General features: G+C 44.3%; 1 protein-coding gene across 2 annotated transcripts; it reads right to left on the bottom strand.

Moving 5' to 3' along the window:
* Positions 1-27,652, bottom strand: Vps26c (VPS26 endosomal protein sorting factor C). 2 transcript variants are annotated; one of them, XM_028752541.1, is made up of 8 exons: positions 27,543-27,652; positions 14,780-14,923; positions 13,249-13,398; positions 7,797-7,877; positions 6,706-6,780; positions 4,489-4,639; positions 3,910-4,062; positions 1-1,340 (listed from the first exon to the last, which is right to left on the bottom strand). In XM_028752541.1, the coding sequence occupies exons 1-8, from the start codon at positions 27,597-27,599 to the stop codon at positions 1,258-1,260; spliced, it is 894 nt and encodes a 297-aa protein (XP_028608374.1). In that variant the 5' UTR covers positions 27,600-27,652; the 3' UTR covers positions 1-1,257. The 2 variants fall into 2 exon arrangements, with proteins under 2 accessions (XP_028608374.1, XP_028608375.1); XM_028752542.1 differs by lacking the exon at positions 27,543-27,652 and adding an exon at positions 23,171-23,214.

The raw sequence follows: 27,652 nt of genomic DNA, 5'->3' as shown, positions 1-27,652 counted from the left end.
CCATTTTAAAAATTGTTTAGCTTTCTTTATTCATTTAAAAAAATTATGTAATCAAAGAAGACTTTTCCTTACAGACTTACTAGAAAGTATGGCCCACATTTTTGGGTATTAAATTGTTTAAATATATCAAGGATGAGTATGACAAAGCAAAAATACATTCTCTAGGAACCCACTGTCAGGTGACTCAGCTAAGTCTTCTTAGTTTCCCTGGTGAGGCCCTAGTAGCAGTGCCCCAGTTCCCCTTAGCTGTTAAGAACAGTGGAGTGCGGCCAGGAGGCTGTCAGTCCGGGCCTGCTTTGCCTAGGCCTGTCCCCAAGAAGCTGTGAAGGCAGGCCAGCTGGTATGCAGAGTGTTCATTAACTGTGGACCAACAGAACAACAGCGAGACTTGAAGGAAGAAAAGTATTGCAACATACTCTCCACGCAGTGTGAGTTACAGTGTGAGGCTAAAGGAAAACAGACTTCAGGCCAAAATCCCTGGTCAAAGCACATGTGCCCCAGGGGGTCAGGGACAGGCCAAGACCATCATCCTTCTCAGTGTGGTGTCCTGTCACTCAGAACCTACCTGCTAAGCAGTAGCCACTGTGCATTCTTCCCCTTATGGAAGCCCCTTGCCTTTCAATACACTCTGGGAGTATGGCAGCATTCACTGTGTGTGCCAGTACTACACACTGCAAACACTCCAGAGACAGCCTCCGTTCACCACTCTCTCTGTGAGAACAAAATCTATTTGTTGGTTTTTTTCCAGTTCCCTAAAAAATTTAGAAGTTCTAGTGCAACATTATTAAGATGTCAAGAAGGGAAAAGTTCTGTATTTCCAAATGAAGTCACTGATACTCCTTGAAGGGGATCACAGATTCGATCAAAGAGCTTGCTGGCTGTTGACTCTTAGCTGTCAGGAGTCTGGGCAAGATGGAGAGGGGTTCTCTTCTGCCTCCATGGTCCCACTAAGCAGCAAATCTTAAAGTACAGACACACTGCTTAATGAACTTGAGAAGAAACAGGCACATCTGGAGCCATCAGCAATGTTTTCTGTGATCTTGCAACACACGAGGAAACCCTGTTGCATTCCAGATGTAAGGGCTGAGGCAAGGCACCTGCAGGAAACAAGCTTTGAGGCCATGAGAAGACATCATGAAGATGTATGCTGCTGACATGATGCCTGTGAGCAAGTGGCCTGAGTGACGTCCCCATGTGAGCGGATGACTAGGTCAATGTCCACATGGTCACTCTGGCTGTCGCCTTCCTACAGCTGGACTATGTCCGACAGAGCTTCAGCGGGAAGTTCTCAGTGATGAGGTGGTCAGCATGAAGAAGGACCACCACATTAACTTCAAACTCTGCAGGGAAGAAAGAGATGCTCACTCGCACTGCGGACTGGAAACCAGAGTCTAACAGGGAGCCAGTGGCCAGGTGCTGCTTGGGATTCTGTACTTCTGTCCCAGGCAGTGTCTCCCTGCACGTTCTGTAGGACCAGTGAGGTCTCCATACTGATGACTGCACTATTAGCTTCTCCAACTCTGTCTTATTGGCTAGAGCACTAAGTCAAAGGGAGTACTGCACAATTACTCAACAGTACTTTCCACTTTCTAATGAGAATTCTAGAACCAGGTGATGGTGGCACACACATTTAACTCCAGCTCTCGGGAGGCAGAGGCAGACGGATCTTTGAGTTAGAGGCCAGCTTGCTCTACAGAGACTTCCAGGACAGCCAGGGCTACACAGAGAAACCCTGTCTCATAAAAAGAGAGACAGACAGACAGACAGACACAGACACACAGGGACAGAGAGACACATACACAGAAAATTCTAAAGTCCTTTCAAATACTTATAGTCTCTACTGTATTTTTGCATTTCCTGTAGTTTGTTAAAGAGTACTAAGCTCTGAACTGTGCTACAGCTGGCAATTTCCAAATAAGACACATTCTTTACGAATAGCATATGGTTTAAGCCAGGCAGAGTAGCCCACACCTATAATTTCAGCACCTGAGAAGCTGAGGCAGGAGGAAGGTAATGAGCCTATAGCCAGTCTGAGCTACATGGTCAGTTCCAGTCTGGTCTAGGCTACAGAGCAAGACCTTGGTGGGTTTGTTATTTAACAAAGGAAAACAGCACACAGTTGGTTCAACTCTTGTTCACTTGGAAATCAGCTATTTGTTTTATATTCCTGTAGACAAGATTTCCTGTTTATTTTGTTCTGTTTTTTTTTGTTTTTTGTTTTGAGGTTTTTTTTTTTTTAAGTTTTTATGGGTAAAGATCAAAACCCAGGGGACGTATGTAAAGAGGAAAACACTCAAAAAAAAAAAAAGAGCACTGTTCTTATTTTTTCCAGTGCGGGAAAGAAGTTCCTGGTACCACACTACAGAAACTCAGCTCTGAGTAGGGCTTTAGGGTACACATAGACCTATACACACAATTCAAAACAAAACGAAACATGGAGAAGTAGTTTTCCAGGTTCAGTCACCAAGGCACATAGAGGCTACCAGATCTGTGGTAGAGCAAGGGGTAGAGTGTACATATATATATATAGTGGTCATAGCTAGGGTTGTAGTGATTCAGACATTTGTACAAGTGTTTCAGAAATCCTCTGGGGTCAGGCAGTGCATGGCAGGGCCAGGTTCCCTGCAGGTACTGTGTAAAGCTGCAGAGTTCTACTCAGAGTTGTAATAGGAAAGCTCCAGAATGCTGGAGATGCAAGGAATAAGAGATCTGCCAAGGAAAAGCAGCAGGCAAGAAAGTTGGTCAAAGATAGCGATTTACATTTGCTGCATGCACTAGAACTGGATGGCTGGGACTACCCAAAGCTACTGGAGCCCAGGTCCTGGACATGGCGACAAAAGATGAGGAATCTGACCTGCTAAGTTTAGTACTGCGTTGGTTCAGTTTTTCTTTGCTTTGGCCCTGTTGCTGCTCCCTCTCTGAATGAGAATGTTTATTCTATGCCTATGCTGAAAGTATACTACAGGCCTGTATAAGGGCTCACAGTTGGGACTCAGAGAAACTCTAGTCTTTAGACCAGTGTTAAACTTGTTAAGATCATGGGACTTTTTTTGTTTTGTTTTGTTTTGTTTTGTTTTGTTTTGTTTTGTTTTTCGAGACAGGGTTTCTCTGTGTAGCCCTGGCTGTCCTGGAACTCACTCTATGTATACCAGACTGGCCCGAACTCAGAAATCCACCTGCCTCTGCCTCCCTAGTGCTGGGATTAAAGGCATGTGCCACCACTGCTCGGTGATCATGGGACTTTTAAAGTTGAAAGGGATGCAATTGTAAAACCATGATGTGTTTTGGAGTCAGGATGTTAAGAGTGGACTGGTGGTTAGTCTATCTCACCTTAACTAGATTTGGAATCTTGTAAGAGACACACCTCTGGGTGTATCTTCAGGGGAATTTCTAGAGATGTTTAACTGAGGAAGGAAGGCTTGCCTTAAATGTGGGTGGCACCATCCATGGGGAATAAAAAGAAAAATCAAGACAGCAAACCTGAGAGCAGCATTTCTCTGACACCTGGTCTACCCAGATGTGAGCCAGCAGCCTCCTACAGACATGGCTCTTCCACCACAACGAACTAGAAGTCCCAGAGTGTGACCCACAATAAGCCCGCCTTCCTTTAGGTCATTTCCTGTTGGATATTTAGTCACATAGTACTTATTTAACAACTGTCAAGGCTTTTCCTATAGACTCATGGTATTTTTGCTTGGCTCACAGTGGACTCTGGATGGGGCCTTGCAGGAACCTCTACTTCCTGCAAGCGCTGCTGCTTCTTCTTCTTTTTCTTTTTTTTTGAGTCATCAAGAAGCTGAATGCTGTGGACTGTGATGACTGCAGCCCTGTGTACAAGGTGCTGCTTCCCAGGGGGTGTGGGGGAGCATACTCTTCCCAGACTCCACAGGCCAGGCCTGGACTGCTTACCCACTTTGAAGTTGGTGGTCTCTAGTGTTGGACAGGTGAACAGTCTGGGGAAGACCATGTACAGGGGGACAGAAAGATTCCTACAAATGTCCCCATCAGCGATTTGAATGTTCTGAATCTCTGTAGCATCTCTCGCATAGCCTTCTGCACACCCTGGAGAAAGAGGAAACATCATGGGGTCAGAACATCATGTCACCAAAGCAAACTGTTCACCAAAGTGTCCAATACTGTGCCAACCAGGATCAACACATTCACCCACTTCTCCAATTTCTTCTTCAGCACTGGGAGTTACCTTCTCTTCTACTTTGCATGTCCCCAAACATCACCACACTGGTTTTACAATGCTTGCAAGACTTGAGGTGCTGGCGACCTAATTAGTATTTCAGTGATTATCTGCAAGTGGGAATTTTGGGGTGAGCAGGCCACAGGGGCATGAGAATAGCTCTGTTACAATAATGAGGTCTCTGGCACAACTGCTCTGTTATGATGTGATGTCCTTTGCCATGTTAAGAGTACAGGAAGGGATGTCTCAGTAGCTGACAGTGCAAGTGCAGACAACTAGATGCTCTAGCACCTTACCACAGGTCTCCACCCGGACCAGCTGAAGCTCTATGCTCCGGATAGCAGCATCTGAGTGTTCTACCACCAGCTCTCCTGTCAGGGGCTGCGTGATAGCACAGTTAGTGGAGTTCAGATGTCCTCTAATGAAGAATTTGGGAAGTGAGCCCCTCTATGGAGAATAGAGACAAAGACATCAGGAACAGAAGGACAGAAATGGCTGTCACTTTTTATTCCAGTTGCACTGGTGCAAATAAGAACTGAAAACCAAGTTGAGTAATTGTTCTATAAACCATGGAAACTGTTTTCCAAAAACAAGAAGGAATCATAGCAATTTTATCTTTCAGTGGACACCAGACTGACTCATCAACCACCCTATACACACATAAGGGACATGCCCAGCTCACTCAGCATCAGCGTCCTGCCTACACTGACTGAAAAGCTTTCAGGCAAAAAGATATAAAATGTAAAAAGCCTCAGAGTTGAGAAGGGTGTTTAAGGACAACCACCCCCTCAATCCCAGGTCACAAAAGAAAAAAATTTAAGAAAATAGAAAAAGGTAGTTTTAAAGTGTACCCAATTAGGCAAGTTTGTGAAGCCAATTATTTTCATTTCAAGGATACTGAAAGAACGGTTTTTCTCAATGCCCGATGAAAAGCTCTGGGACTGATTCTCTGTAGACAGGAAGTTGGCTGAGGGGAACTGGCCCTAGCACTGAAGGAAAATAGTTGGACAGTCATTTCAGAAGTCTTCATCTCCATTATGTCGCACTATCCAGAAGAAACAACATAAGCCACAAATTTAAAATTATTTAGAATTTGTAATTGCCTATGTGTATAATTTAAAATTTTCTGGTAACCAAATTAAAAACTATCAACAATATATCTAAGATGTCATCACTTCTGCAAATAGTCAGTATGAGAAACAAGAGTAACAGGGCTCATGGAAAAGAGTGGGTGCTTGGCACGAGAGGAGCTCTGGCTTCAATTTCTAGCATCACACTAGCCAGGCATGGGAGTACACATGTGCCATCTTACCACACAAGAAGTGGAGGCAGGAAGATCAGAAGTTCAAAGTCACCTTCAACTAAATAACTGAAGGCCCATCTGAATACATGAGACTGTCTCAAAGGCTGGTAGAGGATAGTTTTATTAATAAATCTACACGAAAATCCTCAAGTATACACCAAGAACCAATATTTGAAGAAGATAGAAGCAAGGGAAAGAGGACTCTGTCCCACATATGGGCCATGTCCCTGTAAGGAGGGACATGTGAGGCATGGGTCAGGGAGCAGTGTCTGCAGCAGAAGAGGACTTGGGGGGACACAGGTCTGGAGAAAGTGCTTCACAGGGGAAAGAATCTGCCTGGCCCTAGGAAATGATGACTACTTCCTTCTAGAACCTTCTGAAAAGGCTCCCTATGATAAAGAATGACATCAGCTCTGACTGCAGTGCCTCAAATCTCCCAGACTTGCCTTCAACCCAGTTATGAGCATGAGCAAAATGCAGAATTGAGTAAAGAATCCAGGTTCTATCCAGGAAAGAGCTATAGACAAAACAATACTGCTTGCTCCGACACAGAATCATTTACTAAAAAACAAAAACTGGAGAAATTGTCTGGTAGTGGATCAGAGTGCTAACCCAGGAAGCCTGCTACAATGGTGGGCTAGGCCAAAGCAACCAACTGCCTGTTACAGAGGCCCAGGGGAGCTGCCAGCAAGAGCCAAGCATCCTTGGTTCTCACGCAGGAAAATCTGCTGGTGCTGCCTGACACTTAGGTCTTTGCTGTCCACCGCCATGAACAGTTCTGGGTCTGAAAGGCATGCCAGTGAGAGGCCAGGCCCAGTGCCAACCATGACTACTAAGGGAATGACGGAGCAGGCACGGGGCAGTGGGAGTGGAGCTCAGGACACACGTGCAGTTGAGCACACGAGCCAGGTGCAGACCTGCAGTTGGAGTTGATGGCTGGAGAAGGCCAGTCTGAGCAGTACAGCAAGACATCATCATTGCATGAAAACAGAACATGGGTATGGGAGGGATTCTGAAAAGTACAGTCTTTTGTTTTCTAAGTAATTAGTGAGCTGAACTTGAAATCAATTTGAAAACTGCCCTTAGGTACAAACACCATCGGAAACCTCTGCCCCTGACAATTCTCGACTGAAGAACTGGGCAGTAGTTGGTCACTGGGTCAAGTTACCAGGAAAGCCGTAACACATAAGTGTGATTGAGAGACAAGTACCTCTTTGACATTCTGCAAGGTTTCCGGGGTGATTGTGAAGTCAACAGGACTTGGGGTCAACTTCCCCTTCTGAGGCTGAAATGGAGGGAAAACCACAGTGAGCAGGGCAAGGACCATGGGTGGAACAGCTTTTCCCTCCCAAGTGAAATGAACAGCAGCATGGAAAAGCAGCTGGAAAGACTGGGTGCTGAGTGCAGTGCTGGGGTCTGGTGGCCTCTGTCCAGCACTGATGGTGATAACATACTGAGTAGCTGGTCAGAACTGCTCATGATATAACATGGGCATTCAACCCCTGCCCTGCTCCTCACTGCTCCCTGACAGGTTATGGAGCAGGCCTTTTCAGCTTCCTGAAGGCCTTAGAACAAGTTCCTGAGGTACTTCTGGTGCTATCCCAGGCAGCTCTCCAGCCAAGGGTTCTTCCATGGTCCCTCACAAGTACTCTAACTCAGTCCTGGAACTCCTTAGGCACAGCAGTCTGATGGAGGGAACAGCAGGAAGGAGACAGACTGGCCACTGCTGGGCTAAGAGTGGTGCTAGCAAGAGGCAAAAGGCGATGTGCAGCTGCCTCCATGAGAGTGCACTGGGATGTATCTGTCACCACGTTACACCAAGGGGAAGGTGCTGTCACAGTTGATTCTATGTGATCATGTAGGCTATGGAGGACTTGCTATGAACCCCCACCAAGTGGCTGCAGCAGTGGTGGCAAGGGACCAACTACCCAAGCTAGCCTGGAAAGGCAAAAAAGGTGCAGATCGGACAGACACAAGCCTGAGCATCTCATGTGTTCTCACGGGACACTGAGTGCCAAGGATGAGAGCAATTTCTCTATAGTGTATTTGCTGCAGCAACCTTGAGGGTCAAGATGAGTCTCTCGTTTGCAGAGATGGAACGGTACGCTTACTGCTCTTGTGAGGTGGGGACTCCCTATAGTGAGGCACAGCCTCTGAAGGTGGCATCACTGAGCTGTAGAGACAGTGCCTGTGCTGATGCTCAGCTGGGGCCTCATGTCTCCTTCCAGATCCCCCTTATGTGCTGGGGAACAGGAGCTATCCCACACCTCACAGGAGCCCAGGGCCCGAGGTGAGGCTTACAGCAGAGTGAACGATGAATTCACAGGTCTTGGTCAGGTCCTTGGCCAAGAGGGATCGCCGCATGTCACAGCGCAGTGTGTACTAGAGAAGCAGGAGACAAATGTCATTTCAGTAGCTTTAGTTCGTAACTAGACACAACATCCGAAAGCAACAAGCAGTCAACATATTTTAAGGTCCGTTTGGCCAATTGATGTGTTTCATGCAGTCAACACACACAAGAAAAAGTAATGTGCAATTTAAGGGCATTTCTAAACAAAACATACACAGCTGTTTCCACAACCAGGGTGTGGAGAGGTTAGGACAGAAGCTGAAGGGCAGAGAGAGGGGGACACAGGAAACACTAGCTTTACACTTGGCTTGTTCACTTTCTGGACTGTGTGTGGTTTTTCTGAGCTTGTCACCATGGAGCTCCCGATGTGAGGGACGAGCTGCCCTTCTGAGAGGCTCTGTAGTGTAGCCTCCTTGGGAGTGGCATAAGAACTGTGGCCTCAAATGCCTGGCCATGAGCTGAGGACGCTCAGAAACTGACCCCAGTGCTAGCCTTTAGAAAAAAATATCAGGCAGTTGGGGTATGGCCAAGTGGCACTTGTTAAGATGTGTGTGATTCTGGGTTCCATTCTCAGCATCATAAATAACACCCCAGACCCTCACATAATTCCTGTTTAAGCAACTTACCTGTTGCTTTAACCACATAGGAAAAACTTTTAAATTGTGTCAGAAATAATTTTTTTTTTTTTTTTTTTTTTTTGGTTTCTCAAGATACGGTTTCTCTGTATAGTCCTGGCTGTCCTGGAACTCACTCTGTAGACCAGGCTGGCCTCGAACTCAGAAATCCACCTGCCTCTGTCTCCCAAGTGCTGGGATTAAAGGTGTGCACCACCACTGCCTGGCTCAGAAATAATTTTTTTACCTAGTACTGCATGCACAGCTATGAATCTTGTAAGAAGCTATACTCTTAAGAGCAACCTTTCCACATGAAATAAGTTCCTCTATATCTGAGATAGTACAGGAAGATAAAACATTTTTATAAGAATCATCTCTTGCCTGAAAGAACCTTAAAATTTATGTATGTGTATTTGCAACATATATATTCTCTAGTGAGACTACAATCTGTTCTCCCCACACCAGACAACTTCAGTGAGGACCCCCCCCTCTCTGTCTCTCTGTCTCTCTCTCTCTCTCTCTCTCTCTCTCTCTCTCTCTCTCTCTCTCTCTCTCTCTGTGTGTGTGTGTGTGTGTGTGTGTGTGTGTGTGTGTGTATCCATGTTGGGGCACTGCCCACCTCCCGGACATCATATGCAGTGAAGTAAGCCATCCTCTCTCTAGCTTACCTAGTCTGATTCTTTTCCTGGTCTGGCCTCTACCACCTATCTACTGAGAAGTGCTAGGTAAAGCCAGAACTATTTTAGGGACTGAAGAAAGAATTATCTTTCACTGAGTCTTGGGCCTAGAAGATGGAAGCTGCACTTGCCCAGTGATAGCCAGCTTTGCTCTGACAATGGAGATAACTTCCTGAGGACAAAGCCAGTGAGTGTACCGGAAAGCCAGGCTCAAATATTCTGGGGCCCTGGCCTCTGATCTCCAATCTAGCCAACACTGGCCTGGAATTTCTGGTTCCATGATACAATCTGAGTTCACTCTACAATTTCTGAAAGGAAGGAGATGAGTCATAGGCACCCACTTCAGCCACTATACAAAGTGTGAGGCCAATAATTTGTAAATGAATGGATCATGGGATCTGCTGGGAAGGCAGCAGGGTGAGACAAAGAGACAAACTCCTATGCTGTGTTCTAGAGGGAGTCAAGTTCTCTCTAATCCACTGTTTCACCTAACTTATAATCAGGCTGGAGAGACAGCTCAGTGGTAAAAAGCACTTGCTGTTCTTGGAAAGGAACCTGGGTTTGATTCCCAGTACCCACATGGTAGATTAAAACCATCTTTATTTAACTCCAGTTCCAGGGAATCTGACACCCGATTCTGGCCTCCACAGACAGTCCATGCACACGGTGCCCAGACACACATGCAGGCAAACATTTTTTGAAAGAGTTGTTACTGGTGCTTGCCTGTAACTCCAGCACTTGGGAAGTAGATACAAGTGGAGCTCTGTGAATTCAAGGCTAGCCTGGTCTACATAGTGAGTTTCAGGCCAGCCAAGGCTGTACAAGGCTACCTACCATAATGATAATCATCAACTCGTGTTCATCACACAGAACATTCTGTGTGACAGGCCTGTGTCTAGCTCTTCATGTCATTCTCTTACTAATCTTCTAGCAACAAGGTGAGCAAGGCTGGGGGGTGGGAGCACAGAGGTGGGATATAAACTGACACCTGCCTACTGACAAAACCTAAACCAAATCCTTAATACAGTGTGCTGGTTGGACAATAACTGAAGCCCAGCTCTGCCTGTTGTAAAACCTTGGATCTTCTTACTTTGTAACTAACTTTCCCAGGTCCTGTGGAATGACCCATGTGGGGTGAGCTCAGGAGGAGGTCAGAGGGCGTCAGAAGGACAGAAAGTACAAGGTTGGATTTTTTTTTTAAGGTTTAAAATTATGTGTTGGTATGTGGGTGTCTATGTGGATATATGTATGTGAAGGAAGCTCATAGAGGCCAGAGGAGTGGAGCCAAAGTTATAGGTAGCTGTGAGCTGCCCACTATAAGTGCTAGGAGCTGAACTCTGGTCCTCTGCAAGAGCAGTAAGTGCTTTTAACCACTGAATCATCTCTGCAAAACATACATACACGTATGAGTATTTTTAACTGTAGAAAGCGTGACTAGAACTTTTAAAAAATAACTTTGCATATGTGATTTTAGCAGACACGGTAATACTGCTATTCATCTGTACCATAATATAAAATCTTGCCAGTATGGCCACAAGAGCAGAACTCAGGAAGAAATAACAAGCAAGCCAAGCTTTTGTAAGTCAGAAATTTAATGCAGGTAACATTGTAAACTCTTTATTTTGTCTCATGATTTTTTACATTATGTTATTATAATACAACCCCAATTGTACAAGAAAAAGTTCCTTTTGTCTATATAATTTGAGGATGTATTAGAGTTTAACAACAAAGCTTGTATTCTGAGTAATGTACCTATGGACATTAATGTGATATTCAGAGAAGGAATGGCAAGAAATGGGTGCCATAAATGCACTTTGGGACCCCCTATGCTGAGAAGTCATGGGTCATAGAAAATCACTATCCTCTCTGGATGACACTTGCTTACTGACAAGTAAGGAGACCAGGAACAGACCTGTCAAATAAAGGGGGAATGGATGGATAAAATAGAGCAAAAAGCCATAATCCTAGTTTTTATTAAGTATATTTGCTCAAGAGAAAAAATGATACATTTGCATATGAACTAGAAATTATTTGAGGATTTATGTTAATTTTGATAAAGATGGTTAACTACGGCTCTGTATGATAGATCTCTGGGTTTGTGGAAGTGGATACTAAAGTGGTAAGACATGAAATGCATGCAGGCTCTGCAGCTAACTTTGAAATGACTCAGAAAGTCAACACAGACGACAAAGGATGGCAGGGCTGGGGATGCAGCTCGGAGACGAATCACACGTCTCACATGTGATCAACTGGGTTTCCACTACAGTGCAACAAAGGAAGAGACTAACCCATGGAGTGGTGATGAGCCCATATAAACCCGAGGTTCAGCTAAGAAGAAATTACATCTTTACAAAACGTTGAGATATTAGGGGCTGTATACAGATCCATGTTGTAGCTGAGGTTAATCCTAAAGTGGTAAAATCTGATGACCAAGGAAAAAGTTGGGTACGGGTATCATTAACTCCTCTAGAGAAGTACTCCCACATGGACACTCTCATGACTAGGAGTCCCAGCATAGACACAGTCTACACAGTCATGCACATACCCTGCAGTCGTACTCTTAGCAGCATCTGGAAAAGGAGGAGACTTCCAACTTAACTGGAAATCAATAAAGTAAATCAGTTTCTTCACTTAAGTGACAATAAACAAAAGAGACTATGACCAGAAAATCTATCTTATCCCAATAAGCTTGCCTTGTTTGTGTGTAGGGTAACATAACGTGTACCATAGTTCACATGCAGAAGTCAGAGGACAACTTAGGGAGTAAGTTCTTCCTTCCACCATGCAAGTCTTAGAGACAGAACTCAGGCCTAGAGGAAGCATCCATATTTTACACAGACACAGACACACAGACACACACACACACACATACACACGGCACAGAAAACTGAGGCATCAGAGCTCTCTGGAGCTTGAGTTCCAAGCAGTTGTAAGCAGCTCTATGTGGGCGCCAGGAACTAAACTTGGGTCTCTTCAAGAGCCACACACAGTCTTCACTGACAACATTTTCTTCATGGGAAGGCAGCCTCTTCAATAGAGTACACACTCTATGTGCTTCACCCTGACAGATTTTCTAGCAGTTGGGGAAATTCATGTAAGACTAAACCTTTATTAGTCCTCCCAAATGTTTGAGACTTTTTTAAACGTGCTACATTTTAAGCAAATGAGTGGTATTTACGAAGTGAAATGTGATCAACTGAAACTTTTTTTTTTTTTTTTTTTTTTTTTTTTTTTTTTTCGAGACAGGGTTTCTCTGTATAGCCCTGGCTGTCCTGGAACTCACTCTGTAGACCAGGCTGGCCTCGAACTCAGAAATCCGCCTGCCTCTGCCTCCCAAGTGCTGGGATTAAAGGCGTGCGCCACCACCGCCCGGCTGATCAACTGAAACTTAATTAACAAATCTAACAACTTTCCAATTCCTGACTTTCTGTGCATCCTCAGACTGCAGGGTTTTCTCAGTTAGCAAGGGAGCTGCCCCATGGCAAACTATACAAAAGTACCTTTCTCTGCACTGAATGAAGGAAGGGGCCTCTTCCTTTGGCTGAGTCATGACTGGGCTCTGCTCCTGAGACAATAGCAACTGTGAAAGCCATTCCTCACCAGCAGAGGTAGACGGGAAGTCATAAATACACTTCCCCTCATTTACAAGGTTTGCTCAATAAAGAATACAGCCTATGTTGAATGGACAGCCTTTGGATATTCCACAAAGAGATACTCATAAGAATAAAACAGACTAGTTAGTGCTGGTGTCAGAAGGAGGCTGAAGACCCTAATGGTGTCACTGTGGCCTGAGAAAAATGCAATGGCACAAAAGAACCCTAAGGAAGAAACTACAGCCATGGTTCGAACTCAACACAAGGGTCACAGGGGCCCAGAGTGTGACTTTATATCACAGCATGTGTGAGGCCCAGGGTTTAATCTCTAGCTCTGCAAAAACAATAATAGTCATACACAAAAAGCAGTTATAGGACAAATGAGAAAACAATACAGCACACGTATGAACAGTCTTGGAATCAATCCATTAGTAGATTTGAGTTCAGTTATTTCAGTGAGAAAAAAATAACCAAGCTGGTTTTCAGCAGAAAAAGAAAGGTTGTGGGATTAGAACTCACCTGAATGTTGACAAACACGCCGTGGTAAGTCTCATACAGGACCTTGCTGCCTTTCACAAGCAGAGGAAACTCAAAGGGCACCTCAGTCTTGCCACTGGGAATCTTTCCTGGCTTCAGCACATCTATGGTGCTGTTGATAATCTGGATCGGCTGTCAACACAAAGCAGCTTCAGCCATCAGAGCACACTGTGTCTGTCTCTGCAGTCCTACTAGCAGCAAGCACACAAAAGCTCCTGCTGCTCAAGTGTCTCGGCAGCATAGTACTGGAACTAGACAAGAACAGCAAGCTGACGCTGCTGTTTTTTAAGTCTGCACAATAATGGTTCATTTCTTTACATTTTTTTTCTTACTACATTTAGTGTGTGTGTGTTATGCACACATGCTACCAGTGTGCATGTGGAAGTCAGGGGACAACTTGTGGAAGTCAGTTTGCTCCTTGTACTGTGTAGGTCCCATCTCAGTGTTTCAATAATGGTCCTGTCACATATCAGGGACTGAGGTGCTGTACACAATAGGAACTGAACCCATGTATGCCTGTTTCCTGCTCAAACACCTCACTGAAGTGTCCTAACAACCTTACATGCATAGTAAGTAAGCAGACATAACACTGAAGCTGCCTGGCCACCTTGGCCAACATAGGGCCCAGAGCTACTTCTTACCTGACATCGCTCAACATTGCTGCCCCAGTTCCCACAGCCCTCAGCCAGGGCCTCAGCACTGCAGCCTTGCGGGCAGTGTAGGTCTCTCCTCTAGCTCCAGATGCCCACAGAGACTCCTCAGTGGGCTCCACAAAGAAATAAATAGGACCACCACTCAGGCAGTCCAATTTTTATGTTCCCTATTTTATTTTGAGATACAGTCTCCCTGCAGAGTTCAGACTGGCCTCCAAGTCCTGATTTTCATGCCCTCTGCCTCAGCCTCCAGAGTACTGGGACTACAGCATGCACCACCACAGCCAGATTCTTTCATGCTTTGACATCTTTGGTATAACATCATCCCAAGAAAGTTCCTATGGATTAAAATTATAAAGATACAGAAACATAGGACACTACTAAACCTAACAAGTTCATGTTCTCTTTCTCACAGGGTTCCTCAGACAAAGTTCACATGGCCTTCAGGGAAACGATTTGCAGAACTTTTCTAAATTTGGAGAACTTTCTAAAATATGAACTCTATCCAAAATAACAAAAACATAATAAAAGAGCTCCTTGCTCCAAATGTGTCTTACCTCTACGTGAAGTTCAACAGGAGCAGTGTACACAGTTAGCAAAAAGTCTGATAAAGCAAGGCAAGGACCACAAGCCACAAGCATTTCTCACAGAAGCCCTCTTGGATGACTCAAGGCAATACAAGCTTCTAATCCCAGCATCAGCCAGGGATATTACACATGCAAATATCTGCTAGCAGGACACAGAAGCAACACAAATGTTCACTCTCTAAGAACTGAAATCGTGAAGACCATGAAAGTAAAGACAGCTAACAAGGCACAGGGCGAGTGCAAAGCTCCACAGAGAGCTATGCTGGCTCTTACCTTCACAGAGTTGTAAAAGGCTTCAAATACACCCACACTTTTGGCACTGAGCTGGAGGTTTACAGTCCCTTCCATTGTCAAAGAGACTCCCTGGTGCTGGACAGAGTCCCTGCTAGAGATGACCACCACACCAGAGAGCATTTCCTGAGGGACAAGAGACAGCCTCCAATCAGACCAGCACACCTTTCTGGAACAATCCTGTTTATTTAGACATTCAGGTACTTTCTAAAGAAAAAGACCACTGGATTCAAGATGTAGATGCTGCAATCCCCCATCCCCAACCCCGCCCAACAACAGTGTTGTGTCAGGCCTGGACAAAGGATGCAGTGGGCCTTTCCCCATGCCACCTTCCAGATACATCTTCAGTCCTGGCTTATAGATCCTACCTAAGGTCTGATTTGCAAACTCTCTGTACATGGTACTGTGGCAGCAAAAAGCTACACTAAACCATCCACCTCCCTTGAGAATAGTTCTGTCCTCATGTAATCATAACATTTTGGTTACTCTCATGAAAAAAGGTCAAAAGGTCTCTGGGTTGACCGCTGACTGCCACATTATAATTACACAGAGACACCCAAGGTAAGACTAAGGAGACCAGCCCACAGAGACACTGGTGCTGCCATCTACCTACTGACTTACTCCCAGTTTCAAGGGAGACAGTTTATCATGTCTTGTGCTCTGTGGGACTCTATGTCTATTAAATGTACTAAGTCTTTGTTTTCCACTGTCCACTTCACAGTCCTGAAATCTAAATGAAAACAAACAGGGCCAGCAGGATAGTGCAGCGGTTAAAGACACTTGCTGTCAAGCCTGATGGCCTGAGTTCTAATCCTGGGGCCACATGAGAGCCAACTTCCACAGAATGTTCTCTGACCTCCACATACCCAATCACACATGTAATATTTTTGAATAAGTGTCTTCTCCATTCTCAGCAGAATCCTGGGTGTGGTGATTTGAATGGGTTTGAACCCCCCCATAGAGTCATGTGTTTGAATGTTTGGTCCTTACAGAATGGCACTACTAGGAGGTGTAGCCTGGCTGGATGAAGTGTATCACTGAGGGGCTGGGCTTTGAGGTCTAATAAGCTTAAACTGTGCCCAGTGCGGCTCAGTCTCCTCCTTGCTGCCTGCAGATCAAGATACAGAACTCTCAGCTCCTGCTCCAGCCCCACATCTGCCTGCATGCTACCATGCTTTCTGCCATTATAGTTACAGACCTAACCTGTGAACTGTAAGCCAGTCCCAATTAAATGTTCTCTTGTCTCTTGTCTCTAAGACAACTAAGAGTTGTCTTGATCATGGTGTCTCTTCATAGCAATAAAGTCCTAAGACACCAGAAAAATTTTACATTCTTAGAACATAAAAATGCCATAGGCAGATTTACATGAAAGTGCCTCTGCAATAATTTAGCCTCTAAACTTAATTTAAAAATAATTCTGATCTTTGAGCAGTGACAGCACACACCTTTTAATTCCAGAGCTCTGGGAGCAGAGAGAGGCAGATCTCTAAGTTCAAGGCCAGCCTGGTCTACACAGCAAGTTCCAGGATAGCCAGGGCTATTTCTAAAACAACAACAACAACTACTACTACTACTACCACCACTATTATTATATAGTCAAATCAAATAGAAATTTACATTTAAAAAAATTAAGTCCTAGTCCTTTTTTTCAAATTTGAAACATACACCAGAAGAGAGATGAACAAAGTAAGTTTGTAGACTTCATTAATTAATTAAACTATCCACCACCCTTGAGAATAGTTCTGTCCTCATGTAATCATAGCATTTTGGTTACTCTCATGGGAAAAGGTGAAAAGGTCTCCGAGTTGCCCGCTGACTGCCACGTTATAATTACCGCATGCACAGTGCCCTTTTCTCCCTTAGTCCCCATGCATATAAGGGAGAGAAGTAAACAACTTTGGAAGCAGAGAAAGTACTTGGTGAGTCAAGGGTCTACTCAATTATTCTTCGATTTAATTAAGAAACAACATGTAAAGAAAACTCAAAATTAAGCCAGGTGGTGGTGGCACATGCCTTTAATCCTAGCACTTAGAAAGTAGGAGGATCTCTGTGAATTCAAGGCCAGCCTGGTCTACAGAATGAGTTCCAGGACAGCCAGGGCTACACAGAGAAACCCTGTCTCGAAAAAACAAAAATAAATAAATAAATAAATAAATAATTCAAAATACTAATTTGTTGATCATCCTTATAATATATACAGGTCTATACAATTCTTATATATATATATAAAAAAAAAAAAGGTGGGGGGATAGATAATTAATCCAAGTGTAGCCCAAGGAGTTGGAAACAGAGGACTGTGGAACATAAATGTTCTCCATTAAAGGAAAGGACGAACATGAACCCTGGAAACTAATGAGGACCCAAGAACTCTCTTCATTCTTATTCAGATGCTCAACACAGAAGTAAGACATATAGCTCTGCAGAGGATCTGTGCCTCCCCCCAGACAGCAGACAGGGGCTGCAGCTGGGCATCAGGGCTTCATGGGGCTTCTCTTAGAATCAAGAATGGCAGCGAGCCTAGGAATCTCAGGGAGATCCCTGCAGGTGTGTGGTGTTTAGGGAGAAGAGCAGCTCTTTGTTATCTGAAGATGATCCTTAACCCAAGAAAGCTGAGATAACCAGAAACACGAATGAGGGAGACTGCAGCTCCATGTTCTATGTATGCAGAAAACATAAAAGGTGGCAGAATGTTCTAGGTTATACACCATACCTCCCATGTAAAATTTAAACCAGTGTTCATCAAAGTAGGCAGCATGGCTGCCTCAGAGTCACTGACCTTGAGAAAAACTCAACCTTTTCTTGAGACAGAGGGCCAAAGTGCCAATCGGCCTACTACAAAGAGGTTCAGTCTCTGCTCTGGAGACCCTGGAGGTGGACAGAGACCTCACAGCCCACCCTCAATCAGACATCACATAAGCACAAGCCTCCAGGTCACTTCAGGCCTCAGCCTTGTGGTCCTCACAGCAAAAACTTATCACCTTTGACCAAGAATTTTCCAACTCTGTCAATATAATGGAAGAGCCACTCAAACTGTATAATGACTTGTTACCTGAAATAAAATACCAAAGCCAGAATTTGGACTCTGTATCTGTAGATGGGAAAACAAGCTCAGGAGGGGTAGCCCAAGGCATCTGGCCTCTGTCCTTGACAACTGGGGTTCATTAGTGTACCAGGCCATCGCTGTGTATGTACATTACATCATCACTACCATTCTTTGGTCAATAGGCACAAAGGCTGACTGCTACTACCTTGGCCGTCATGAATAGGGCTGTAATAAACATTTTATAAGTTGTATGCCACTCCACTTATAGAATGTGTGGGGGAGTGGTATTTGTACATTTTCCTTGTACATGGAAAACTGACAAGAGTTGAGAAACTGATAGAGCTGACTGCCTAAGAGAAGGGAATGAAGGATGGAGTGGAAGGAGGTGACTGTTACCTGCCTTGGAATGCAAAACTGCTTGAACCATATGAACTGATGACCTATTACCACAGTAAGTTCATCTTTAAGTAAAATTCTAGAGTAAGTTCCAGAAGAGCCAGGGCTACAAAGTGAAACAAAACAATCTTTACATTGTCTTGAACTGCACAGAAGCAGTTTACAGAAATCACTCTCTAATGTTGGTATGAAAATGTCTGGAGCATATTATCAGTGAAAGCTTTCACCTTTTTCTTCATGTATGGAACTATTTGACTCATCATTTTACAGCTACAGTGCGAATGTGAGAACGGCAGTTCAACTTCCAAATGTAGTCTAGAAACAGCTCATCTAGAAACTGCTAAGGAAATACAAAAAGCTCATGGGTAGCCACCTAGGTTTGGCAAGCTATGCAGTGGCTCGAGTGTGCGCCACACATCTCAGTGTGCAGCTCTACCAAATCATGCCCTGACCAACTGGGACTGAGAGCATGGAGCCAGCACACTCATCTCCCACCACACAGAATGGAGGTCTTGCCTGCAGCAGGGGACCCCTGCACTATGCATTCTCTTCCTTGGCCCTGGACATCACACAGGACAAGAGAACACCAACCTCAGAGCTCAACATTTTGTGTCTCTATTCACTGCATGCTGCTGCCAGTTACTGGTTTGTTTCTGCTCTTCCAGAGTGGCTAGAGCTTCATGTATGAGAAGGGAGAGAAAACACGTCACACTTCCCAGACTACCAATAAAATGTCCATCTTATGATGGGAGGTAGCAGCATTTGAGTATATGCCCAGGAGTGGTATAGCTGGGTCTTGAGGTAGAAACCGCCACATTGACTTCCAAAGTGGCTACATAAGTTTCACTCCTACCAGCATGGAGTGATCCCCTCTGCTCCACATCCTTGCCAGCAGCTGTCACCTGTGTTTTTTATGTTACCCATTCTGACAGGTGTAAGATGGACTCTCAGAGACTCTGATTTGCATTTTCCTAATGGCTAAGGACGTTGAACACTTTTAAGTGTTTCTCAGCCATGAGAGATTCCTCTGTTGAGAATTCTGTTTGGATCTGTACCACATTTTTTAATTGGATTATTTAGTCTGTTGATGATTCTTTATATATTGAGTTCTTTATATATTTTGCATATCAGATGTGGGGTTAGTGAAAATCTTTTTCTGTAGGCTGTCTTTTTGTTCTACTGACAGTATCCTTTGCCTTACAGAAGCTTTTCAGTTTTATGAGGTCCTATTTATTAATTGTTGATCTTAGTGCCTGCATTATTGGTGCTCTGCTTAACAAATTGCTTCCTAGGCCAGTATGTTGGGAAGCTATTCCCTACCTTCTCTTCTATCTTGCTTAACTATGTTCATAGCAGCATTATTTATAGCAGCCAGAGACTGGAAACAACCTAGATGTCCCTCAACCAAAGAATGCATAAAGAAAATGTGGTAGATTTACACAATGGAGTATTACTTGGCTATTAAAAACAATGGCATCACCGGGTGGTGGTGGCACACGCCTTTAATCCCAGCACTTGGGAGGCAGAGACAGGTGGATTTCTGAGTTCGAGGCCAGCCTGGTCTACAGAGTGAGGAGGGCTATACAGAGAAACCCTGTCTTGAAAAACCAAAAAAAAGAAAAAAAGAAAGAAAAGAAAGAAAGAAAGAGGAGAGATCTGGTAGTAGAGGAGGGAAGGAAAAAATACTAGGAGAAACAACTGGAATTGAGAGGCATTTCGGGGGCCAGGTAGAAACCTAGTACAAGGAGCCTCAACTGGCCATCTTCTGTAACCAGGCAAGGCCTCAAGTGGACAATTGGGACACCAACCCAGCCACAAAACTTTTGACCTACAGTTTGACCTGCCTGCAGTGTGCTGGGACTGGAGCCTAGCAGAATCATCATCAAAGAGAGACTTCATCCAGCAACTGATGGGAATGGATGCAGAGCGCCACAGCCAAACATCAGGTGGAGCTGTCTGCAGGAGAGTACGGCAGACAAGGGGGAGGAAGGATGAGAGGAACCAGAGGGGTCAGGGACACCACAGAGAACATGGCCCACAGAATCAAATGACCAGGACTCAGGGGAACTTATATGGCAGAGATCAGTGAGGCTGTAGGGATCTGCCTAGGGCTTCTGCATATATGTTATGGCTAAATGGCATGGTCTTCTTGTGAGACTCCTAGCAGTGAGAGCAGAGGCTGTCCCTGACTCTCTTTTTTTTGTTTTTGTTTTTGTTTTTCGAGACAGGGTTTCTCTGTATAGCCCTGGCTGTCCTGGAACTCACTCTGTAGACAAGGCTGGCCTAGAACTCAGAAATCCGCCTGCCTCTGCCTCCCAAGTGCTGGGATTAAAGGCGTGCGCCACCACCACCCGGCTTATGGTTTTTGTTTTTTTTTTAATTCTCACTCTCTCCCTCTCTCCCTTTCTCCCTCTCTTCTCTCTCTCTCTCTCTCTCTCTCTCTCTCTCTCTCTCTCTCTCTCTCTCTGTGTGTGTGTGTGTGTGTGTGTGTGTATTAAATGGAAAAAATCATTCTCCTGCCTGACTACAAGTTGAAGCCTAGAGTAGTGCCTGAGGTTAAAGAAGAGATTACAAATAGAACAGTGTGCATATATTACCACCTCTCGAGAGCTGGGGGCTCGGTGAGGAGGAGGATGTGTGTGGGGTGTTGCATACTAAACAGAAACGGAAATAATGATGGAGAGCAAACAGAAGAGTAGCTTCACCTCGAACATTTCAGTGCCCACCTTCTTAGGAGTTCAGCTGGTAATCAAGGGCAGAGGTAGGACACTGAGGGATAGGCTTCACAGGGGACTGTCCCCAGACCACTGGGACTGCCCACAAGGCATTGTGCCTTGGCTGCAGTGGAAGCCCAAGGACTGACAGAACTGTAGGGTACTGACTCAGTCTGGGGTACTGATGGGATACTGAGTGGAGAATAGTCAGCAGAGGGGAAAACAGTACAACAGAAGGCTGTCCTAATGAAGGATACTGATTACCAAATTGTTAGGATCACCTAGTAGACCAGCCTCTGGGCAGGCCTGTGAGGGATTATCTGATTAGGTTAACCCACCCTAACCCCAGGAGTGAACAATCTGAGGAAAGGAGCTAAGCACTCCAAGTTGTCTCTCAGCTTCCTGACTGCAGCTGCAGTCTGACCAGCTGCCTCAAGCCCCTATCACCACGAATTCTCCACAAACGACTGTGAGCCTTGTTCCCTTAAGCTAATTCTGTCGGGATATTTAATGTCAGCAATACGATAAGTAAGTAACACAAGGACTAACTGTCAAACGTTCCTGGGCTGGCTCTCCAAACAGCTGGACAGCCCCAGGACAGCAACAGCAGCTGGGTGGAGAATGCAGGTTTCAGGTCACACAGGCCTGGTGAGCAGCCTGAAACAGAATTCAGGTAAAGCTAGAGCAGGAGGGAGGAGGACCAGACAGTGGCTGAGCAGGGAGAGAGTTCACGAAGCCCTGATGTGCAGGATGCATGGCACGCTTAGATCTGTCCAATTGCAGTTGCTACCCAGAGTCCAGGCCAGCTTGAGAGCAGCTGTGACAAGCACAGAACCATAGGGACAATTACCCCAGCCCAATTTTCAAACAGCCTGGGATAATTCTCAAAATACCTTCCATGCATTACACAAGGAGCAGATTATGAATTAGGAAATGGGCCTTTTCTGGAGTATTAGGTCACAGGTAAGAAAAGAGGCTCACTTACAGGTTCCAACTGTGCTTCCTAAAAGGTTCAGAACCTGCCACGTGACCTTGCAATCTCTCATACACTCACTGCAGATCATCCCAGCAGGACAACTGTTTTATTGTTCTATTGTTATGAAGAGACACCATAACCAAGGCAACTTATAAAAGACAGCATTTAATTGAGAATTTGCTTATGCTTTCAGAGGATTAGTCTATGACCATCATGGAGAGCATGACAGCAGACATGGTGTTGGAGTACTAGCTAAGAGATTACATTCACAACTTGATCCACAACCTAGAGAGACTGTGCCAGGTATGGGCTTTAGAAACCTCAAAGCCCAGTGAGACACCTCCTCCAATAACACATCTCATCCATCACTGACAGTTCCACCAAAGTAACTTTTACTCAGTCTGCTAACCTAGGCCTAGTCCTGGAATTTTCTAGCTTCCATACAATCTTATCTAGGCCGAGAGTGTTTTCAGTCTCTGAGACTTGCTGCCGAATAAGCTCACCCTTTCTTATTCTTTATGAACCCTATCTGATTGGTCAACTCAGCTGTTCTGGCTCAAAACTCTTCTCCAAGCTGACTGTTTCAATCTGACTTCTTTCTCAGCCTCTCCTGGATTCTGTGCTTGGCCTCATACTAACTCTAGCAGTCTGTACTAGTCTTCTGTCTCCTGATTCTCTTTCTCATTCTGTCTTCACCTGTATCTAGCTTGTTGTGTCTACAACCTGTCTCTAGAAAACTCTCATAGTAAAACCACCTTCTCCCTCTCTGTGCTGCTTTACATTCAACTCTACTGTATCCTGTACTGTACTCTCTTCTTCCTGTACTGTCTGTCTCTCCCTAAGCAGCTTTGCTTTCCTCTCTCATCTCCTGAATTAAGCATATCCTATTCTGTCAAATCTATCTCTGTTTTGTCACTTTGTCTGCCACTCAATTAGGCATCACTTTCAAACATAGGTGCTTCCTTATACAACCTTACTTTACCTTCATTGTTGGAGATTAAAGGTGTGTATTACGGGCATGCCTGTATTCCAGCCAGAGGGATTAAAGGTGTGTGCTAAAGGCAGAGCCACACTCTTAAGTAAAAACAGGTTCAAATATCTTGTAACACACCAACAAGGTAAAAAGCACTCAAATATATGAGCCTATGGGGGCCATTCTCATTCAAACACCACAATCATATAGAATAGTTAGGCTTTCTTTCTTTTTAAAGATTTTATTTATTTCCTGTGTATGGCTGTTTTACCTGCATATACGCCTGTGCACCATGTGCATGCCTGATGCCTTGGAGGTCAGAAGAAGGCACGGGAGTCCATGGAACTGGGACTGAGCTGGTTGTGAGCCACCAAGTAGATGTTGGGAATCAAACCAGGATCCTCTGCAAGAGCAGGCAGTGCTCTGAACCTTTGAGCCACCTCTCCAGCCCTATGCTTTCATTTTTAAATAGCATCAGTTTTGTAACTTTCCCTTATAAATAGTGAGCTATTTTTTTGTTTTGTTTTGTTTTTCAAGACAGGGTTTCTCTGTATAGCCCTGGCTGTCCTGGAACTCACTCTGTAGACCAGGCTGGCTTCGAACTCAGAAATCCGCTTGCCTATGCCTCCCAAGTGCTGGGATTAAAGGCGTGCGCCACCACCACCCGGCTTATTATAGTGAGCTATTGTGTATAAGGTTTCTCCACTTTATTTTTGAAGAAGTTACATTCACACCATGTAAGACAAAATGTACAGAAAGCTCTGAGGGTTTTTAGGGTGGGTGGGTAGGTAACAGTAACCACCCCATGGCACAAAAGTCCCTTGTCATAATAACCTAGTTATACTAGTTTATATCTGTTATATTTCACAACCCTAATATTCAATGGTGTCACTTTCACGAGAACATACTTCAGATTTATGAATAAAGCATCCTGAATTCATAAAAACAAAAGCATTATATTTATATTATAGAAAGATTTACTGCAGGGATCTTCTAGCCAGTAAGTACACACACTTTTATTCATGTGCATGTTACTGCACCACACAGAGTAACACCAAAATCTCACTTAGCCTTGGGGTTTGAAAGTGCTGGAACCTGTATCCCCCATGGATGCTGACTGACCCTTGGCCTTCCTGTCCACAGTGCACAGGCATCTGACAATGGTGTAATGCTTAAGCAAGTACCTGGGATGCCATCTGTGGAGTATGCTGCTGTATTCACATCATGGCAGAACAGTTCTGAGAGTGAACCAACTATGGGGTGTAGGGTCAATACAACAACATGACCACTTAGCATCTATCAGAGTCTCTACTGTGGGTCAAGTTTATGTTGAGTTTGTACTACTGTCTCTCAATTCTGAAAATAAAGCATTTGAGTAGGTACTGTTTCCACCCTATAGATAACAATTAAGACCCAGAGTTCTGGACTTGGGAACAAAAGGATAGTGACTCCTGACTACAATCCCAACATTCAAGATGCAACTATAGGAGGACTGCTGCAAGTTCAAGGCTAGTCTCAGCTACAGTGAATTCCAGACCAACTTGAATGACAGATAAAGTGAGATCCTATCTCAAAAACACAGAGAAGTACCTGCCACCAAGTGCTATCCAAATTCAATCCCCAGGACACACATGGTAGAAGGAAAAGAATGGACTGACTTCTTATCTGTCCTTCTGTGTGTGTGTCTCACGTACACAGACACATACATATAACTAACTAAATATAATAGAGAGAAGAAAGCAAGTTCAAATATTCATGTCTTGCCATGTTGTTGACTTCCCTAGCTCTGTCTTCTCTCAGCATCACCTCGTAGTTGTAAAGATAAAAGCATAAAGGCATGCATGAGGCGGGGGACACTACCACATGCTATTATGAAAGTACTAGTTATATATTCCCAAAGGAAGTTAAGAATGTTGCTGGAAATATGGAATTAGAAGTCAAGTTTTTAACCTTGGGAAGACTTTTAGGAAGAAGGTAGCCTAATAACATGGCTGTGGTGGCCATGTGTCCTGGGATGAAGACCCCAAGAAATTGACAAATTTTTCTAATATTCTCTGTTCATGAATTACAAAGAAAATCTTATTTACAGGAACCCTAAAATCTCTACCCCCATAGTTAGCCATCCTCTTAAGGATGACTAGTATCTAGAATATTATTCATACATATTAATTCCATATTGTACCTACATGTTACCCCTGTTGAATTAATGCCTATAAAGTCACTGAACAGTTTGAAAGTCAAGTACCAGCTAGTGGATACAAATGTTATAAATAAATACATAAGAGGGACTGTTGATTCAGACCTGCATTCCATTCCTGGGATCCCCACAGTAGAAGAGAGATCCTCCTGCACAATGTTTTCTGCTTCCACATGTACATATGCATATCAATACTTTTAAAAATATTTTGAATGGATAGGTTCACAGAGAAGACTTATGATAATAGAGTTATTACAGTAATATAAAATATACAGTATATTTATAGCTATTGGCTATGACTAAATTATCATAAACATTCCCATTTTGTTCTTTTTCTATTATTTCTAATGCTCTTAAAATCTCACATCCTTAAATCCTGTATTGTAATTCTGCTCATAAAAATTTTCCTAAAATTTAAAATATTAAAATTAGAAATTATATTAGGAGGAAATTAGACATTTCTAAGTAACTTGTGTTTAAAAAAAAAAAAAAAAACCATACAGGTCCCAGCACTCAGGAAGCATAGGCAGTAGATCTCTGTGAGTTTCAGGACAGCCTGGTTCAGAGCTATACAGAGATACCCTATCAAAAAAACAAAACAAAAAAAAATCCCAAAACTCATGTGGGGCTGTGGGCAGGGAAGGAGGAATAACAGCTATCAAGTATGGGGTTTCTTTTGGAGTTGGTGAAAAGGTTCTAAACTTAGTGAGGATGGATGCACAGCACAATAAATACACTAAAGCCTCTTGATTAGATGTTATAAAGGGCTGGCTTTTGCTGTATCCAAATTGTATCTTTAATAGCTGTGTATATATATAAACTTATATCTTTACAAAGCTATTAACCAAGAAAAAATAGTCATGTAGCTTTCACCTGGACTCAGAACTGTTAAAGTTTTGCTACATTTACTTTTTTTTTAGGTTTTTCGAGACAGGGTTTCTCTGTGTAGCCCTGGCTGTCCTGGAACTCACTCTGTAGACCAGGCTGGCCTCAAACTCAGAAATCTGCCTGCCTCTGCCTCCCGAGTGCTGGGATTAAAGGCATGGGGCACCACCGCCCGGCTACATTTACTTTTGTTCTGTATACACAGGTAGAAATTTATACTCACCCACATTTTATGGTGAAACCTTCTGAGGTTACTATGGCAAAGTTCAGCGTATGGAAGGGGCTCCCTTGTGACTAAAACACACTTGGTAAATTCAACACTGACACAAAAGTGTTGTTGGACAAAAGCTGTGCATTGTGTTCTGGTCCGAGCCTTTAGTGTCTTTTCATCTTAAACAATTTTATTGAAAAACTATTTTAAGCTATGTTATATACTGTGTCTGTGAGTGCAGTCTAGTCAGAGACCAGAGGAGTGAGACTCCCTAGAGGTACAGGTAGTTGTGAGTGGCCTGCCGTGGGTGCTGGGAACACAAGCTGGATCCTCCGAAGAGCAGAACCAGATCTTGATAGCAGATCCATCCCTCCAGCCCTTATCTTATGGCTCCTGGGCTTGTAACAAACTCAATGTGCAGCTAAGGATGATCATAAACTTCTGATCCTATCTTAAGTGGTAAGATTACAGGCACCCACCACCACATCTGGTTTTATACAGTGCCAGGGACTGAACCCTGGGCTTTGTGCATGCTGGTGACTATTTTACTATCTGAGCTATTTCCCCAGCCCCCAACTGATTTTCATAATACTGACATCTTTAATATGGCAGTGGTTTGACAGTGTCCCTCAACTGAGGCAAGATAGATGGTTTCCTTTATGAACTGACTAAACATTGTCGCAGTGATCTAGCATAAGTCTCCTCTTCCTCTGTGCATCTTGCCACAGAGTAAAGTCCCTTTTATAAGGAGTGATGGCAACTTGGTGTTTGGGTTTCTGGTTTTTTTGGGGGGAGGGGTCTTTGAGTGGTGACTGCTAGACATATCACGAATGTAGCTTCTTACTGTGAGGATGGAAGTGGGGTGGCTCACTGGAATCTTTTTAAATATCAGGTTTCTGGTTTTCAGCATCCATTTAAGATGTTCACCTGGGATGTTTTTTCTTTTCGACACCGCACTGCATTTGGATTCACTGAACTGTGTTGTGCAGAAGCTAGCTGTGACTCCACAGCAACTGTACGCTACAATCGCTGTTGTCTCCGGGGGAGAGCTACGACGATCCCATTCTAAAACTAGAGTAATGGATCCTGCTGTGGCGAAAAGCTTAGAACTTTGCATTAGAAGTGACCAGCGCGCGGAGCACACATGTCTGTTCTGAAAGCTCTTCTGCAGAAAGGGGCGTCTGTCACCAGCTCTTCACCCTGGAGAGCGAGAACTCGGGTCCTGCCGCCCGCCTGCCGACGGCCCCCAGCCCCACACAGGACAGGACCGCAGGGCACGCCCATCCAGCGTCAGGGCCGCGCGCCGTGCTGGAGACCACGGAGCTTGAAGCCCGACACCCCTCCACTTACCCCGGCGTGATACACTTTATTCGCTCTTTTAATCTTGATGTCCAGAGTGGTCCCCATCTCGGACTATCCGCAAAGGCCGCAACTTCCGGCCACTCGTGACCCCGTCGCCC

The sequence above is a fragment of the Grammomys surdaster genome, unplaced genomic scaffold (genome assembly GCF_004785775.1).
Source record: "Grammomys surdaster isolate TR1022 unplaced genomic scaffold, NIH_TR_1.0 125925, whole genome shotgun sequence".
Lineage (NCBI taxonomy): Eukaryota > Metazoa > Chordata > Mammalia > Rodentia > Muridae > Grammomys > Grammomys surdaster.
This window is presented reverse-complemented; position numbering and strand designations above follow the sequence as displayed.